The sequence below is a fragment of the Kwoniella europaea genome, chromosome 1, assembly GCF_036810445.1.
Source record: "Kwoniella europaea PYCC6329 chromosome 1, complete sequence".
Lineage (NCBI taxonomy): Eukaryota > Fungi > Basidiomycota > Tremellomycetes > Tremellales > Cryptococcaceae > Kwoniella > Kwoniella europaea.
In genome coordinates, this window is record NC_089487.1 from 1,242,078 (window position 1) to 1,258,714 (window position 16,637).

Consider the following 16,637-nt stretch of genomic DNA (forward strand, 5'->3'; position numbering starts at 1 on the left):
CTTGATTCACCGAACATGAACAACAGAACAACACCTCACATCGACGTGGAAGGTATTTCAGATGGGGTACAGCTCTTACATTCACCTGGGATGGGGACAGAGAGGGTGCCACGATCGAGTCGAATGTTCAAGACGACATCGACAACCCCATGCATTCACGATGGTGAATCATAATCACGTCGCTTCCCCCAAAGATTAGACCCAGAGATGATTTGTATTTTTCCAGTGATTGATTTGTATTTACTGATCGGTTATCTTCGGCGTAAAAGATAACGGTGGTCAAAGCTGATGAGACCCTGACTTCCACGTGGCCACCGATGTGTTTTGGGGAATTGCAATGGGGATCAGGTTGACAAGTTCCAAAATAATCTTTGGGTCAGCTTGGTGGATCACGGTGCATCGGTGCATGGTGTGACCTCTACGTTCACCTAAAACCAATCTGGATATCGACTTGAACTTTCTCTGTCATTCTCTCATCTCTCCTCTTCTCATCCAATCTCCCCCTTTCTGTACCATTGATACGAGTTTGAGCAGCTCAGCAAACCGCCCAACATGGCGTCCCTTTTCAGCAGCTCTACTCCTGTCCGACCACTCGTTCTCCACTCATCCTCAACCCGTGTCTCCATCCTCGTCCCTGCCTCTCCATTATCAGCTTGGGTCACCTCTGAAGTCCTCGCTCAGCAATTCCACGACTCAAGGATAGGTCAAGATGAGGAACCTGCTCCTGTAGTCGATGAAGACGATGATACTCCTAAACAACCATCTCAAGAACCTCAGGTCAAACTCCTCGCTAGGTTCCTCTCTTTCGCTGCCGACAAAGTCAACGCAGACCAGGATTCATCAGAACTCGCTCAGGTTCTTCTTGCCGCCTACAACAGATTCAATGAACTGTTCTTGTCATCTGTCAACGTACACTCCCTCGTGCAGACTTTCGAGCCAGACTCACGAGCCGAAATACTCAAAGCTTACTTCAAGGCTTTCGCAACTGCCAAGGAATCGCTTGGTGACAAGGTCAAAGTAGCTCATTCATCAGCTTTGCTTGAAGCTACCAAGAACGGATCAGCTGAGCTTTACGCTCTCTTCGGAGGTCAAGGTGTCAACGAGGTGAGTAGTTGAATTTGTCGGTCTGCTAATCCCGCGCTGACGAGATATTTAGCACTACTTCAACGAGCTTCAATTGCTTTATGACACTTACACACCTTTCGTCAAACCCCTTCTCTCTCAAATCACCTCTCTCCTTCTCGACCTCGGTGAGAAAGCCGATGCAGATGGATACACCTACTACTCACAAGGTCTTGATCTCATCTCATGGCTTGACGGTACCTCACCTCGACCAACGGTTGAATACCTCGCCTCCATCCCTCTTTCGCTCCCTCTTATCGGTGTAGCTCAGCTCGCTCAATACGTCGTATCATGTCGAGTCACCGACCTCACTCCCGCTGAGATGAGGGGTAGCTTCAAGGGTGCTACAGGTCACTCCCAAGGTGTTATCTCAGCCGTTGCCATCGCCTCATCCGATTCATGGCAATCACTCAACGGAAACATTCTCAAAGCTGTCAAGCACCTCTTCTACGTTGGTCTTAGAGGTCAAGAAGGTTTCCCCTTACTTTCACTCGAACCTCAAATCGTTGCGGATTCAGTTGCCAATAACGAAGGAGTGCCTACACCTATGCTTTCCATCAATGGTTTGTCATTGAAACCCCTCGAGGGTCATATCAAGAAGGTCAACAGCCACCTTCCATCCAACTCGCAAATCGGTATCTCGTTATACAACGGTCCTACCAACTTTGTCGCTACTGGACCTGCTAAGGCATTATACGGTCTTGCCACTGCTCTCCGAAAAGTCATGGCCCCTCCTGGATTAGACCAGAGCAAGATTCCCTTCTCTAAGAGAAAGGCTGTGTTCAACATCCGATTCTTACCTGTCAATGTGCCTTACCACAGCTCATACCTCACAGGTGCTACTGAGAAACTTGTTCAGGAAGATCTGAATGGACAGGAATTATGGAGTAGATCGGATTTGGCTATTGCTATTTACCATACTGAAGATGGTGAGTTCAAATAACTGATCGATCGCAATTACCGTGCTGACCCCTTGATAGGAACTGATCTTCGACAACTCGAGTCTTCCCTTACTGCTTCCCTTTCTGACCAAATCTTCGTCAAGCACATCCACTGGATCAAAGCTACCAACTTCCCTCCTACCGCCACTCACGCTGTCGACTTTGGACCTGGTGGAAACTCTGGTATCGGACCTTTGACCGGTAGATCTATTGAAGGACGAGGTGTCAGAATTGTGGTAGTCGGTGAGAAAGGCCGAGCTGCTGCTGAGCTTTATGACGCCAACAAGATCAGAAGAGAGCCTGTTTGGGCTAAGGAATGGTCACCTAAGCTTGTCAAGACTCTGTGAGTAGTGCATCATTTTGACGCGAAATTCGCTAACAGTCTGAAACCTTTCAGTGACGGTAAAATCCACATTGATACACCTTTCTCCCGACTTCTCGGTAAACCACCCATCATGGTTGCTGGTATGACTCCTTCTACCGTTGGTGCTTCTCTTGTATCCGCTACACTTAACGCTGGATACCACATCGAACTTGCTGGTGGTGGTCACTACAACCCCACCGCACTCCGAAACAAAGTCGCTGAGATCCAGCGACGAACTCAACCTGGTGTGGGTATAACTCTCAATGCCTTGTACATCAACCAAAGGCAGTTCTCCTTCCAATTCCCTCTTTGGCAAGAGATGCGACGAGAAGGTTTACCCATCGAAGGTTTCTGTGTAGCTGCTGGTATCCCATCTTCCGAGAAAGCCACTGAAATCATCACTGCTCTCAAAGCCGCTGGTATCAAGCACATCTCTTTCAAACCTGGTTCGGTTGAAGGCGTCAGACAAGTCGTGAACATCGCTGCAGCCAACCCAGACTACCCAATCATCATGCAGTGGACGGGTGGTCGAGCTGGTGGTCACCACTCTTGTGAAGACTTCCACCAACCTATTATCGCTACCTATGCATCCATCAGACAGAACCCCAACATTTCATTGATTGCTGGTTCTGGTTTCGGTGGTGCCGATGATGTATGGCCTTAGTGAGTAGTTTTCCTCTCTCCCGAGGACCCGCTAACCCCTGCGATAGTATCTCCGGAGAATGGTCTGTCAAGATGTTCAATCTTCAACCCATGCCTTTCGACGGTGTCCTCTATGGATCCCGAGTCATGGTTGCCAAGGAAGCCGATACCAGTCCTTCCGTCAAACAACTCATCGTTGATGCTCCTGGTGTTGAAGACGCTGCTTGGGAAGGTACCTATGATAAACCTACCGGTGGTATCCTTACTGTCCGATCCGAACTTGGTGAACCTATCCACAAGATTGCCACCCGAGGTGTCAAGTTATGGAGAGAATTCGATGACACCGTCTTCGCTCAACCTCGAGAGAAACGAGCCGCATGGCTCGAGAACAAGAAGGACTATGTCATTGAACGACTTAACAAGGACTTCAACAAACCCTGGTTCGGTCAAAAGGCTGACGGCACTGTCGTTTCCGATCTTGGCAAGATGACTTACGAAGAGATCACCCAACGAATGGTCAGACTTATGTACGTTTCTAAACAAGATCGATGGGTAGATATCTCCCTCAGGAACTTAGTTGGTGACTGGCTTAGAAGAGTAGAAGAGCGATTCGCTGGGGTTGATGGTATCAGAACCAAAGAATCACTTATTCAATCGTTCTCTTCCCTTGACAAACCTACTGCCACCATTGACAACTTCTTCAACACCTACCCACGAGCTAAATGTCAGCTCGTTGCCGCTGAGGACAAAGCTTACTTCCTCGCTATATGTCAACGACCTGGTCAGAAACCAGTACCATTCATTCCTATCCTCGATAACACCTTCGAAGTATGGTTCAAGAAGGATTCTCTTTGGGCTGCTGAAGATATCGATGCGGTCTTTGACCAAGATCCTCAACGAGTGTGTATTCTTCAAGGTCCCATGGCCGTCAAACACTCCACCGTGGCCGATGAACCTATCAAAGATTTGCTCGGTAACATCGAAGGTCTCCTCGCTAAGAAGATCCTTGACCAATACTACGGTGGTGATGAATCTCAAGTCCCTGCTATCGACTACATCGGTGCTGTAGCCGGTAAACCTAAATCCGGTCTTGCCACTGAATCGAAATCTGAAGGTGTCCGAACTCTCAAACTCGGCAAATCTGTTCCTTCCGTTGATGATTGGATCGAAGTTGTTGCTGGTCCTGAAGTATCCTGGCTCCGTGCTGCTTTGACCTCGGTCAACGTTGTTCAAGGTTCCGGTTACATCAGCAACCCCTTCAGAAGAATCTTCACTCCTCGACCCAATCAAACCGTTGAGATCAAGTCTACTAACGGACAAGTTTCTTCCGTCACTCTTTACGGTTCTGCCAGATCTTTCGGTCCTCACCCATCTGACTTCAAAGCTGTCGAACTCTCGTTCAACTCTTCTACCAATGATATTACCCTCGTCTTGAACGAGGAACGACGAGGCGCTGTGGTACCACTCCACTTCGCGTTCAAGTACAAACCTGACATGGGCTACGCCCCTATTCACGAGATTGTCGATGGACGAAACAAGAAGATCAAGGACTTCTACTGGAGATTATGGTTCGGTGACAACGAGACTCTCCCTGAGCTCGCTCTCGACACCACTTTCACCGGTGAAGAAGTTACTGTCGACGCTCAAGCTGTTCAAAGATTCTGTGATGTTGTTGGCAACCAAGGAGAGTCTTTCAAATCTGCTAGAAACGACAAAATCTCCGCTCCAATGGACTTTGCTATCGTGCTCGGTTGGCAGGTGAGTCTAAACATGCATAGAATGTCGCTAATCTCCCATAGTCCATCATGAAAGCTATCTTCCCCTCAGACATCGATGGTGACTTGCTCAAACTCGTCCACCTCTCGAACGGCTTCCGAATGATCGAAGGTGTCGCTCCTATCAAAGCTGGCGATGCTTGTACCGCCGAAGCCAGAGTCGTTTCCGTCTCCAACAGCGACAGTGGTAAAACCGTCAAAGTCAAAGGTTACGTTCTCAGACAAGGTGAACCTGTCATCGAAGTTACCTCTTCGTTCTTGTATCGGGGTAAATTTGCCGACTATCAAAACACCTTCGAGACTATTGATGAGTCCGACTACGTTGTGGAATTAACCAAACCCACTTCTGTCGGTGTCCTCCAAGCCAAACCTTGGTTTGAGTGGGATGATGATTCAAAACCTCTTGAAGCTGGTACTACGCTCACCTTTAAGACCAAATCGGAGCTTAGATACAGAGACAAGACCTCTTTCGCCGCTGTCAAGGTCACCGGTGCCGCCTTCGTACGAAGCAGCACCAAAGCTCTTGTACAAGTCGCTACTATCGACTACGAAGCTCACAACTTGCACGGTAACCCTGTCATCGAATACCTCAAACGACACGGTACAGCAGTCGGTCAACCAACGCCTCTTGAAAGTGGTTACTCGCTCATCACTGACCCAGCCACCGCCGTCTTCACCACTCCTGCCACCAACGAGCCATACTCCAAGATCTCTGGTGACTTCAACCCCATCCACGTCAACCCGTACTTCTCAGATCTCGCTTCTCTCCCCGGAACCATCACCCATGGTATGTGGTCTAGTGCCGCTACCCGAAAATACATCGAGTCCGTCGTTGCCGATAACCACCCTGAACGAGTTATCTCATACGAAGTTGGCTTTGTTGGTATGGTTCTTCCTGGTGATGAGATCCAAGTCAAACTCACTCACATCGCCATGCGAGATGGTAAGAAGGTCGTCAAGGTTGAAGCTTTCAATCAACGAGGTGAAAAGGTCATTGACGGTACCTCCGAAGTCCTCCAACCTCCTACCGCCTATGTCTTCACCGGTCAAGGTTCTCAAGAAGTTGGTATGGGTATGGAACTCTACAACAACTCCCCTGTTGCCAAGGCTGTTTGGGATGCTGCCGATGCTCACTTGACCTCTACCTACGGTTTCTCCATCGTTGATATTGTCAAGAACAACCCCAAGGAGCTCACCATTCACTTTGGTGGTATCAAAGGTCAAGCTATCCGACAACGATACATGGATCTCACTTACGACACAATCGATGAGAAAGGTCAAGTCAAGACTCTCCCTCTTTTCGCCGATATCGATCTCTACACCACCTCCTACACCTTCTCTCACCCTCAAGGTTTACTCTTTGCCACTCAGTACACTCAAATCGCTTTGGTCGTCACTGAGAAAGCCGCTTTCGACGATATGAAGGCCAAAGGCCTCATCGACACCAACGCTGCCTTCGCTGGTCACTCTTTGGGTGAATATTCTGCTCTTGCGGCTATTGCCGACGTCCTTCCTATCTCCTCCCTTGCCGATGTCGTCTTTTTCCGAGGTATCACCATGCAACGTGCTGTCCAGCGTGATGCTGAGGGTAAATCTCAATACGCCATGATGGCTGCCAACCCTTCAAGAGTCGGTAAGACATTCAACGAAATGGCTTTGAGAGAGATCGTCGATACTATCAGCAAACAAAAGGATATCTTACTTCAGATCGTCAACTTGAACGTTGCCAACCAACAATACGTTTGTGCCGGTGAACTTCGAGCTTTAGCAACTTTGACCAACGTCCTTAACATGCTCAAGATCCAGAAGATCGATCTTGAGAAGTTGTCTACTATGATCTCGGAGGAGGAACTCAGAGAGAAACTTGCTGAGATCATTGATGGATGTTGGGATATGATGATTGAAAAGGAGAAGAAGGACGGTGCGGTGATCCTCGACAGAGGTTTCGCGACTATCCCATTACCTGGTATCGATGTACCTTTCCACTCTCGATACCTCTGGCCCGGAGTCTTGTCTTTCAGGAATTACTTGGTCAAGAAGATTGATCCTTCTCAACTTAACCCTGATAGATTGGTTGGCAAATATATTCCTAACTTGATGTAAGTACACGGTTGCTAAATATACCCATACATGTCATGCTGACTACTGGTACAGTGCCGAGACATTCGAAGTATCCAAGGCATACGTACAGAAGATCTTCGACCAAACAGCTTCTCCTCGAATGGAAGCTATTCTTAAGAATTGGGAGAAAGATGCTTGGGATTCTGCTGCTCAAAGACAGAAGTTGGCTTACAACATCTTGACCGAATGTCTTGCTTACCAGTGAGTGACTCGCATACTTTCCGTATACAATGACTAACTAACTCATTTGCACCTGTCTTCCAGATTTGCTTCACCCGTACGATGGATTGAGACCCAGGATATCCTCTTCACCACTGCCAAATTCGAGCGATTCATCGAAGTCGGTCCAAGTCCCGTTCTCGCTGGTATGGCCACTCGAACACTCAAAGCCAAATATGAGGCTCAAGACGGTGCCATTTCGCTCCAGCGACAGATCTTGTGTCACGCCAAGAACCAAAAGGAGGTATACTACGCCTTCGAGGACGAAGCTGTTGAGGAAGCTGCTCCAGCTGCTGCTTCCACACCCGCTCCTGCCGCCGCTCCAGTAGCTGCTCCTGTTGCCGTTGCTGCTCCCGTCGCTGCCCCTGCTGGTGCTTCCGCTGCTGCCGTTGACGATGTCCCACCCAAAGCCGTTGACACCGTCCGAGTCATTGTCGCTCAGAAACTCAAGAAGCAAGCTGGTGAAATCCCTCTCAGTAAATCCCTCAAAGAACTGTCCGGTGGTAAATCAACACTTCAGAACGAGATTCTCGGTGACTTGCAAGTTGAATTCGCCTCTGCGCCAGAGAAGGGAGAGGACTTGCCACTTGATGAACTTGGTGCTGCTTTGAGTGTCGGATACTCCGCATTGGGTAAACACGCCATGGCATTGACCAACCGAATGGTAGCTGCTAAATTCCCAGGTGGATTCAACATCTCTGCTGCTCGAGCTCACATGAACAAACAATGGGGACTAGGACCATTACGAACCGACTCGGCGTTATTCTTCGGTGTCCTCAACGAACCCGCTAAGCGATTAGGATCGGAAGGTGAAGCCAAGCAGTTCCTTGATACCCTCGCTCAGAGTTATGCTTCGTACAGTGGTATCTCCCTTTCGTCGGGTGCCGCTGCTGGAGGTGCCGGTGGTGCGGCTGGTGGAGGAGCTGTGATGAACTCTGAAGAGTTCGATGCGTTCGTATTGAAACAGGAGGAACACGCTCAAAGAGAGATTGAACTTTTGTCGAGATACTTGGGTAAAGATCAGAGAGAAGGTGAAAAGAAGGCCGATGTGGCTAAGGTGAGTTGAGTGTACTTGAAAAATATAGAATATGTACTGATTTGTCGTCATATGTGATAGGCAACTGCTGAAGAACTTCAAGCCAAACTTGACGCCATCAAACTTGAACATGGTGATGCCTATCTTGATGGAATCTCACCTGTATTCTCTGCTCTCAAGGCTCGAACGTTCGATTCATCTTGGAATTGGGTACGACAATCTTCTATCCAGTTGTTCTACGATATCATTCATGGTGAATTGGATCCTTCGACGGTATTTGATAGTGAACCTAGATATAGGCCTGCTACGTAACCAAGTTACACAATAGATTTAAATAATGGCTTTAGGTTTTGGTCTTTTGATTAGTTATTTGTCGCATAGATTTCTCTTTTCTCCTCTATCTGTAATAAAGTATTTCATCTCTCTCTTTTCGTCTGGTCGTCTAGGATATATAGATATATCCTCAGAGGTACGATATACATGCCAAAATCAAGTTAAAAAGTAATTAACAAAAACATGCATCTCGGTAACGATACGATATCGTACTTTGCCACTGGAATCCGATGGGATATTCTGATAGCCACGCGTCGTTGTACGTCACTGGTCAAGAGCACAGAACCATGATTTCCAGTGATGACTGAGTTCACATTTCTGTCTTTTGGCTTTCTTTCCTTGCAATTCATCTCAACCATTGACCTGTATCGAGACCATGAGCACACCGATAGACTCACTCCCACAGGCAGATGCTAGCGAAGCATCAGCATCAGCTTCTGCTCTTCAAACTACTGGCTTAGCTGATCAACCTGAACCTTCGACCTCTACATCAACATTTACCCCTACCCCTACTTCTGGTCCTGGTCCTGATCATGAAGAAGTGAATGTGGACGAAGAAGGAGGTATAAAAGTCTACAAACCTATATCAGAGTCCACCACAGCTACACCTAAGAGTAAGCTGTTTTTTCCTCCAACGTAATGTCAGACGGTGATCAGCTTACATTGATATGTCATCGTGTTTGTGATATAGCCGAACCTGACGAATCCTTCTTCGAACCTACCCTCGCAGATGTACAGTCGCACCATTCTTCCGTACTTGCTAGGAACAAACGTTTGAATGAGGCTCCGCTATTGACGGCGAAATTTAGAGAGGCGGAGAAGGCTGAGAGGGAGAAGTTGAAGAAGGATAGGTGGCCTAATGTGAGTAAGAACCACTTAAATCGACTTGAAAGTAGGTGAAGAGTGTGTGGTGCCGGATATCTTTCATGGCCTAGAGAGAGAAAGATGTAAGGGTTATGTTGATGCTGGTAGTATACTAGTATATGGAAACATAGGAATGGGGTCTGTCAAAGTTACTTCAAGCTGACAGATGATTTAATCTTGATGTGATATCATAGACCACGATTAGAATTAAATTCTCTGATGGGACTATCATACAGAACATATTCCCAAGTGATTCTCCGTGAGTGAATCATATTCAATCTCAAAGGAGAATCACCTGTGTGGTGCAGGTTGTGAGAACCCCTCAGCTGATTGATGATCCTCCTGATCTGATCAGTATACAACCTGTCTATGAATTCATTCGAACGGCTTTGATAGAAGAGGTGATAAATAAACCATTCATACTATGTGAGTGTATACATTCAAGTTATGACTGATCTTACATAACATTATAGACACTGATGCTCGTATGTACCCATGTATACTTATACGTTGTCAGATCAACCACCCCGAACTAAATATCCTGAACATCCCATCCCAACCCCATCCTCTTCCACCCAATCTAAAACCAAACCAAAACCAACTTATGCCAAATCATCTATAATCACTCCAGCAAATTACGGTCCGGTGAAAGGAGGGACATTACAAGGTTTACAAGGTGGTACGGGAGGTACAGAGACGCTGTATGAATTGGGATTGGTACCGCAGAGTGTATTGTTGGTAAAGTGGGAAGATGATGAGGCTATGAATGGTGAGCTGTGTCGTTGGACAAAAGATGGACATGACAATACTGATCATACTCATGTGGTTTTACTCTTCACTCTTGAACGTTCGTAGCAAGCTCTTACCCTGCGCCAATCCAAGATCACCTAAAAGCAAAATCACAACCCCTTCCACCCTCCGTTCCCAAATCAGAATCGAATCCGTCAAATCAGCAGAAAGGTAACACCATCCCTGGGCCGGGACAAGTATCAACGGGGGCTGGCGAGAAGAAAGTACCAAAGTGAGCTGTACCCTATATCTCATGTCGTGATAGTCAGCTGATACGTAGTTATGTATCAGGTGGTTACAGAAAGGTCTACTTAAGAAGAAGACTTGATTTGGTCTTGACATCGGTGTGGTAGTATAGAAGTATCTTTGGGAAAGAAACGTAGTTACCTGAGACGGTGGATAGAGGTAAACGCATTGTGGGATCGTTGTAATAGTATCATGCATATGAAAATACATTCATGAGATCTATACAACATCGATGCAGCGGCCAATTCCTCCAATTCAATGGGTGTTGTATTCTTGCGTGAACCATTGGTCAAAAGTCAATCCACCAATTCACGAAGAGGTATCTAAAGAGGTTCAGTTGAGTAAGCTATCTCTCCCCCATTATGACCTTTCAAAACGATGAATTAGCAACTTACAATAGAAATAATCATCCACCAGAGGTAAATAACCTTCGACCAAGTCACCCACAAGTCCCACGATAGGTATCTTCTCCACCAACCTCGTCAGACCCAGTACCTTTGGTCGGGTGAATCCCAACCACATTGGACCGGTTAAGAATGCCCTGGCTAGCAGCTTCCTATCTTGGGAGGAATTGTGGGTCATACCGAGTTTTGAAGATTTATGCGAAGGACGTAAGACCCTAGCAAGCAGGAGGAGACGGAGGGTTGATAAGTAAGGGATATACGCGCGGGAGAGTGTGGGTAGAGAGAGGGGTTTGTACGCTGAGGCATTGGGTTGTCGCTATATACAATTTCAGATATTAGTAAGATGGATGTAGTGGTGGTATACTTTGGGTGGTATGGGTGGTACTTACAGAACTCCTCATAAGTAACAAAACATGCAATAACCCAACCGAGCTCCAAATGATTTCTGAAATGTATTCCTTCCCTTTCAACTCCTTGATTAGGTTGAGAGGATGGGTCAAATGCGATTCAGGGAGATTGTCGATCATAGGGTATAGATGATCTTTCAGAGGTGCGTAGGGTGTAAGTAGCTGTGTTAGGGGTGTTAATTTCATTTTGCTGGTTGACTGATCTTCATTTGATGATGATGAAGAGGATAGGATTTCGGAAGGTAGAGAAGAAGGATCTATTTCTCGTTGAGGAGTACAAGGAGATAAGACTGGTCGTTTGGTTATTCTCAAAATAGTCAGACGGAGGAATGTTCTATAGCATTTCAGAGAGATGATCAGCTCGAGTAGTGTAGTGTCGCTCCACTGCAAAGCACGTATGTTGAGATGGTGACACATCCGGTTTGGGATCGTACTGGATACGGTTCCACTCACTTGATCAATTCGATTATCAATACAACCCTCCATCTAAATCTATCTCCACCTTTCTTCTTAGCAATCATCTCCACCACCAACTCCAGATACCCGATGGTAGTCAATGCCTTACTCGCTCTTCTGTAGGTTGACGATTGTTTCGTCCAATATCGAGTATATCGAGTATGTTCAGATTCAGCGGGCAGTAAAGGTGATATCCTTCCTACCGTACTACTATTACTGATACCTGTGTGGCTTGGGGCAGGGAGCTTTGACTGATCTATAAATGGATGAGGTGGTAAAGACAGTTCACGGGGGATATGAGAATGAAGGATCTGATCGTGGTAATTCGATACTAAGCCCAACAAGGCGTATACTACATATACGTTAGGATATCAATCAGCTCTAGCTATTTGTTGATAATAGGATGAAGGATGGCTTACACCCCTCTGAAGCTAGTTCAGCATCTTCGAATCGACCTGGTAAGAACCAGGTTATGTTGCTCAGGCCGGATTCGATGGTTTGGACGGTGGAGAGGTTGGACAAGAGTAGGGAGTGATACGCTGTCAGTGGGGACATGGTGTTGGCTTCTCCTCTCTTAACTAAAGCCAGATGGAGATAACCGTTATCGTCCTGTCCGATCTCGAGTGAGCTGCTGAGCGAGTCTGTCTGTGTATTTACTCGCTATTGTGAGGTTGTAAGGCTAGTGGGATTGAGAGAATAACGAGTAGAGAAGATACGAAGAGAGATACAGCAGTGAAGTAAGTTGAATAGCTGACAGAAGTTCGGTGATTTGATATACCCGGCGCACAGACCCATCCGTCCACCATAACTAAGTTATCTGAAAATTTCAATCTTGATATCAACTTTTGAGTCTCTATTCAACAACACTGTCAAACATACAAGCATACATCACTACACAAGACCACTAACCAAAATGGGCAAGAAATCATCATCCTCCGTTATACCTGCTCCCGCTTCAAGTTCGAAGAAAGCTGTCAAACCCACTCAGCAGCAGAAGAACCAATCGACATCAAACTCAACTTCGATAGATGACATCTTCGCTGCTCCGAAAAAGCGCAAAGCGGAAGAGCCAGTAAAAGTGGATAAAAAGAAGAACTTGGAAAAGTCCAAATCGAGTACGAGTGAACCTGAGAAAAAGAAGAAGAAGAAGGGATCGATCATAGAGAAGGATGATAAATCAACTAAGAAGTCTAAAGTGGTAGAACGAGAGGAAGCAGAGTCTGGAGATTCTGACGAGTTTGATGACGAAGATTTTGAGGATTTCGAAGATTCAGATAAATTCGATGAAGATGATGATGATGATGAGGAGGAGGAAGAGGAGGAGAGGCCCCTACAAAGAAAAGTAGAAGAGATAATTGATCCTTCTTCACTCGCTGAAATACGTAAGAAGATAGAAGCTGCCAAAGCTACCTCGTCGAAGGGTAATAAGAAGATAAGTTCAAAGTCGAATAAGGATAGGGAGGATGATGCTTTATTTGCTGATTCGAGAGGTACAGGGACTGGTGAGTCTTCTTGTCAATCATACTCTAGATTATCTTGAGTACGACAAGTTCTCGCTGACTTGTATGGAAACGATAGGACGTAAGACGGAGGAAGGTTATGTGATTTACAAGGAAGCTGATTTACAGATTGATCCTACTGCTGGAGGTGAGTTCTCAACTCATCACTCACTAACATGCTAGATGATATGGATGTTAGCTGATCTTCGCTGGGTGATAGGTACTCCATTATGTCCATTCGACTGTGAATGTTGCTTCTAAATCTCGATTAATCACGGTAATATCATTAGTTACATATTACTAGATATACTACGTGTATTATATATCATACATCCAAGAAGACTACATATAATTCATCCAATATTACCATGCAACGTATTATAATTCGTGTATTATTCGTTATTATAAGTAATATATCGAAGAAGAAAAGTCGTATTCGTGTATTCTGACAGGAAGGATCATTGCAAAATCCTCATCCTGTTCATTTCCGTTCCAAAACAATCATTAAATCTTTTCGCTTTCGTTGAGAATCATTAGATCACCCCATCCCAATATAGTCCGTCCTTTCTTGCTATTTCCTCTCATGTTCACATTTGTGACTTCCTTCGCAGGACAATCGCCTTTTCCACCATCGAAACTTAAAAAACTTTATCCTTCTGCCTTTCAAAACTTAAGTTGACATCCTCCACCACCTCTTTCTCTTCCCTTCACCACCTTTTACACCGACCCTCAAACCCATCCCTTCCAGATCCCTCTCATCTTTCGATTCCCTCAATCCCAAAACCACCCGCCCTTTATCGGACCTAATGGATATTTTCGAATGATCGATCCTCGAGTGCGATTGATATCCTCCATACAATTGATCGAAAAGATCACTTTGCTCCTTGAAGCTCTTCGGAAGGTATTTCTCAAGGTTCACATTGGAGTTGTATTCGACCGAATTGGATTTCTTCATATTTCTCGATAGGGACAGGGGGACCATAAACGTCGTATAGAAATTGGAGTAAGGGTTCGACAGCGGTTTGAGCAATGGGGATATTATCGATAGTGATTCAGGAGGGCGGGAGGATGTTATATGGATTGGGCCATGGAATTCGTCTGGTCTATAGTACAGTACCACAACAACCGAGATCAGCCAATACTTCATATTTTCATGTTAGAGGTTGATTTCACTCACAGTAATACAAGTACATCACCACATTTCGTTTCGATCTTCAAATCAATCTGTCTATCCTGATCCAGCTCGACCTATCCACTCACATCCAATCAGCTTACATTCCAGAACCACCATATGATATCATAAGTACCAACTCACAATATCAACTTTGATACCCCCCGTCTTACTACTAACCTCAACTCTAGCTTTTTTCCTTCCCTTATCCTTCTCCCAATCCTGTTGTTGCGGATTATGTGAGTTGATGACTCCCAATCCCAACTCAATCCCTCCGTGCTCAGCTATAAACCTAGCATCGGGAGTTACCACCCATTCTTTAGCCATTTTCGCCAAGCCATCAATTGGAGCTCCAATCGTCGTATTGTACCTTTCTTTTGGTCCACTTGACAATCCGCTCAAAGCGATATTAGCAGCATTGGTAACTTGGTGAGGAACATGTATGAGAGATTGTTTCAAAGATGGATCGAGATAATGAGTTGACCAAATTGACATCCTATCTTGTGCTCTCAATAACACTTCTTTCTCTGCATCCCTCCTTGGCTTATTTGTTGAGGAGGAGGAAGACGCAGGTTGATTGGTGGGAGGATAATCTGGTGCACCTGCTGGGGGAGATTGCATTGGGATACCTACACCTGAACTGGAAGTTGAAGATACGATAGTGCCGATACTTTGTCCAGTACTCATAGGTGGACGTACTCCGGATCCAGAGCCTAATGCAGATGCAGATGCAGAACCACTGGGTCCGGCTACGTTGACGTTTATACTTGATCCAGGAGCAGAGCCCATACTGATTTGTTGAGATCTTTGATTCCTTCTTGGAGGTAAGTTTGGAGGAGGTGCACTGAGACTCGCGTAGGCGTATTGAGCTGAAGGCGCTGTAAGTTCACTTGGGATTTGAGGTTTGTAATCTGGTCTACATCAGAGTACCGAGAAAATTAGCATCCATATATCCATATCAAGGTCGAGGTGACGTCGTCTTGCACTTTCGAATATCTCTCGTAACAAAAGAACGGAGATAACCGAAGATCTTCGAAAGAATCACTTACTCCCATTGAGGTGGTTCCTATGACAGTCACAAGAAAATTCAGTCAGCGGTGACAGTCACGTTTGACGAAATAGACCAGCTACACTAACGGGTGCAGGTACATTCGTAGGTATAGCAGGTAAAGCTCTCCTCTTCGATCTACCCTGCCCATCACCTTCGATGTACTCATTTGCTCCATCCCACTGTTGATGTCCTATCATATCCACTTCCGACTGACTACGTCTCATCGGTAAACTCGGTGGACTGGGTTTCTGTCTGAGAGCAGGTCTGGGTGGGAGACGGGGCTGGGGTGGGGGTTGGAAGGTAGTTTCGGGAATTTCCTCATCATTAGGACGTGGAGGTGGTGTAGGTGGTCTATCAATTGGAGTAGAGGGTATAGGTGATAACAATGTTGCCTGATTCAGTTTCGAGGTAGCTTTATGTATTGGTGATTGAGGTGGTGTAAGTGTATGTCCTGCTCCTACACCTGCGAAAGCTCCTTTTGGATGTGTCAATATATCATCGGAACTACCCGTGGCGGTAGTGTTGTGCGTCTCGGTGCTTAGTCCATTAAAACTGAATGAGTTGGACGCGGAGTGTCCAGTAAGAGAGCTCGAATGGCTCGAAGGTAGATTGAGAGATTGCTGGTATGCTGATTCCAAAGCATCTCGATCGAAGTTTAGAGGTTGATACTCTGATAAAGATAAGGACCGAGGTCGTTGGGTTGGGGATCGATTGGGCAAGGAATGGTTGAGATGATAGGTGGATGGTAAGGCCATTGTGTGAATTGTGGATTATTGGTTACACATTAGATCGACTGTAAAACTGAGCTCTTCCCATTTGATTGTATATATATAAGTACAAGATGATGAACAAGATGTCCCATGGTATGGGTATGGAATGGAATGTCAACTGTCAAATGTCTTTTATATGGTCACTCACCGAAAACGTCATAAAAGAATTCGACCCAACCTTAAATCCTATCATTTTTCACCCCAGGATCAAGCGGGGCACCAGATAAGAAGCATGACGCGTTATCACGCTACTCGAGTAAACCGAAAGGTCAGTGCGTCGGTTCGGTTATAGGCTCGAGCGTTATCTTGTCTTGTACAGAGTGGATGATGGAACATGGGAAATCAACGACTGACCAGACTATCATCAAAGCATCAAGGTGACCAGAATTATGGCCTGTAGATTGATTTCCGATGAAAGACAAACATG

General features: G+C 45.9%; 5 protein-coding genes across 5 annotated transcripts; 3 read left to right on the forward strand and 2 right to left on the reverse strand.

Annotated features, from left to right (window-relative positions):
• Positions 1 to 552: 552 nt before the first annotated feature.
• On the forward strand, positions 553 to 8,532 carry V865_000464 (uncharacterized protein; the record flags this gene model as incomplete). Its single annotated transcript, XM_066224295.1, has 9 exons — positions 553 to 1,104; positions 1,157 to 2,051; positions 2,103 to 2,406; positions 2,461 to 3,090; positions 3,138 to 4,827; positions 4,869 to 6,943; positions 6,999 to 7,166; positions 7,230 to 8,241; positions 8,302 to 8,532. 9 exons carry the CDS (start codon positions 553 to 555, stop codon positions 8,530 to 8,532), a joined length of 7,557 nt encoding a protein of 2,518 aa, XP_066080392.1.
• Positions 8,533 to 8,929: 397 nt separating this feature from the next.
• Positions 8,930 to 10,534, forward strand: V865_000465 (uncharacterized protein; the record flags this gene model as incomplete). The annotated part of the gene is made up of 7 exons (XM_066224296.1): positions 8,930 to 9,167; positions 9,245 to 9,414; positions 9,612 to 9,676; positions 9,773 to 9,843; positions 9,935 to 10,186; positions 10,273 to 10,438; positions 10,498 to 10,534. 7 exons carry the CDS (start codon positions 8,930 to 8,932, stop codon positions 10,532 to 10,534), a joined length of 999 nt encoding a protein of 332 aa, XP_066080393.1.
• A 227-nt stretch (positions 10,535 to 10,761) lies between these two features.
• Positions 10,762 to 12,274, reverse strand: V865_000466 (uncharacterized protein; the record flags this gene model as incomplete). Its single annotated transcript, XM_066224297.1, has 5 exons — positions 10,762 to 10,775; positions 10,848 to 11,172; positions 11,246 to 11,597; positions 11,717 to 12,071; positions 12,139 to 12,274. 5 exons carry the CDS (start codon positions 12,272 to 12,274, stop codon positions 10,762 to 10,764), a joined length of 1,182 nt encoding a protein of 393 aa, XP_066080394.1.
• Positions 12,275 to 12,632: 358 nt separating this feature from the next.
• V865_000467 (uncharacterized protein) lies at positions 12,633 to 13,479 on the forward strand (the record flags this gene model as incomplete). Its single annotated transcript, XM_066224298.1, has 3 exons — positions 12,633 to 13,221; positions 13,298 to 13,366; positions 13,439 to 13,479. The coding sequence occupies 3 exons, from the start codon at positions 12,633 to 12,635 to the stop codon at positions 13,477 to 13,479; spliced, it is 699 nt and encodes a 232-aa protein (XP_066080395.1).
• A 409-nt stretch (positions 13,480 to 13,888) lies between these two features.
• Positions 13,889 to 16,195, reverse strand: V865_000468 (uncharacterized protein; the record flags this gene model as incomplete). Its single annotated transcript, XM_066224299.1, has 5 exons — positions 13,889 to 14,321; positions 14,396 to 14,466; positions 14,534 to 15,305; positions 15,439 to 15,455; positions 15,527 to 16,195. 5 exons carry the CDS (start codon positions 16,193 to 16,195, stop codon positions 13,889 to 13,891), a joined length of 1,962 nt encoding a protein of 653 aa, XP_066080396.1.
• Positions 16,196 to 16,637: the final 442 nt, after the last annotated feature.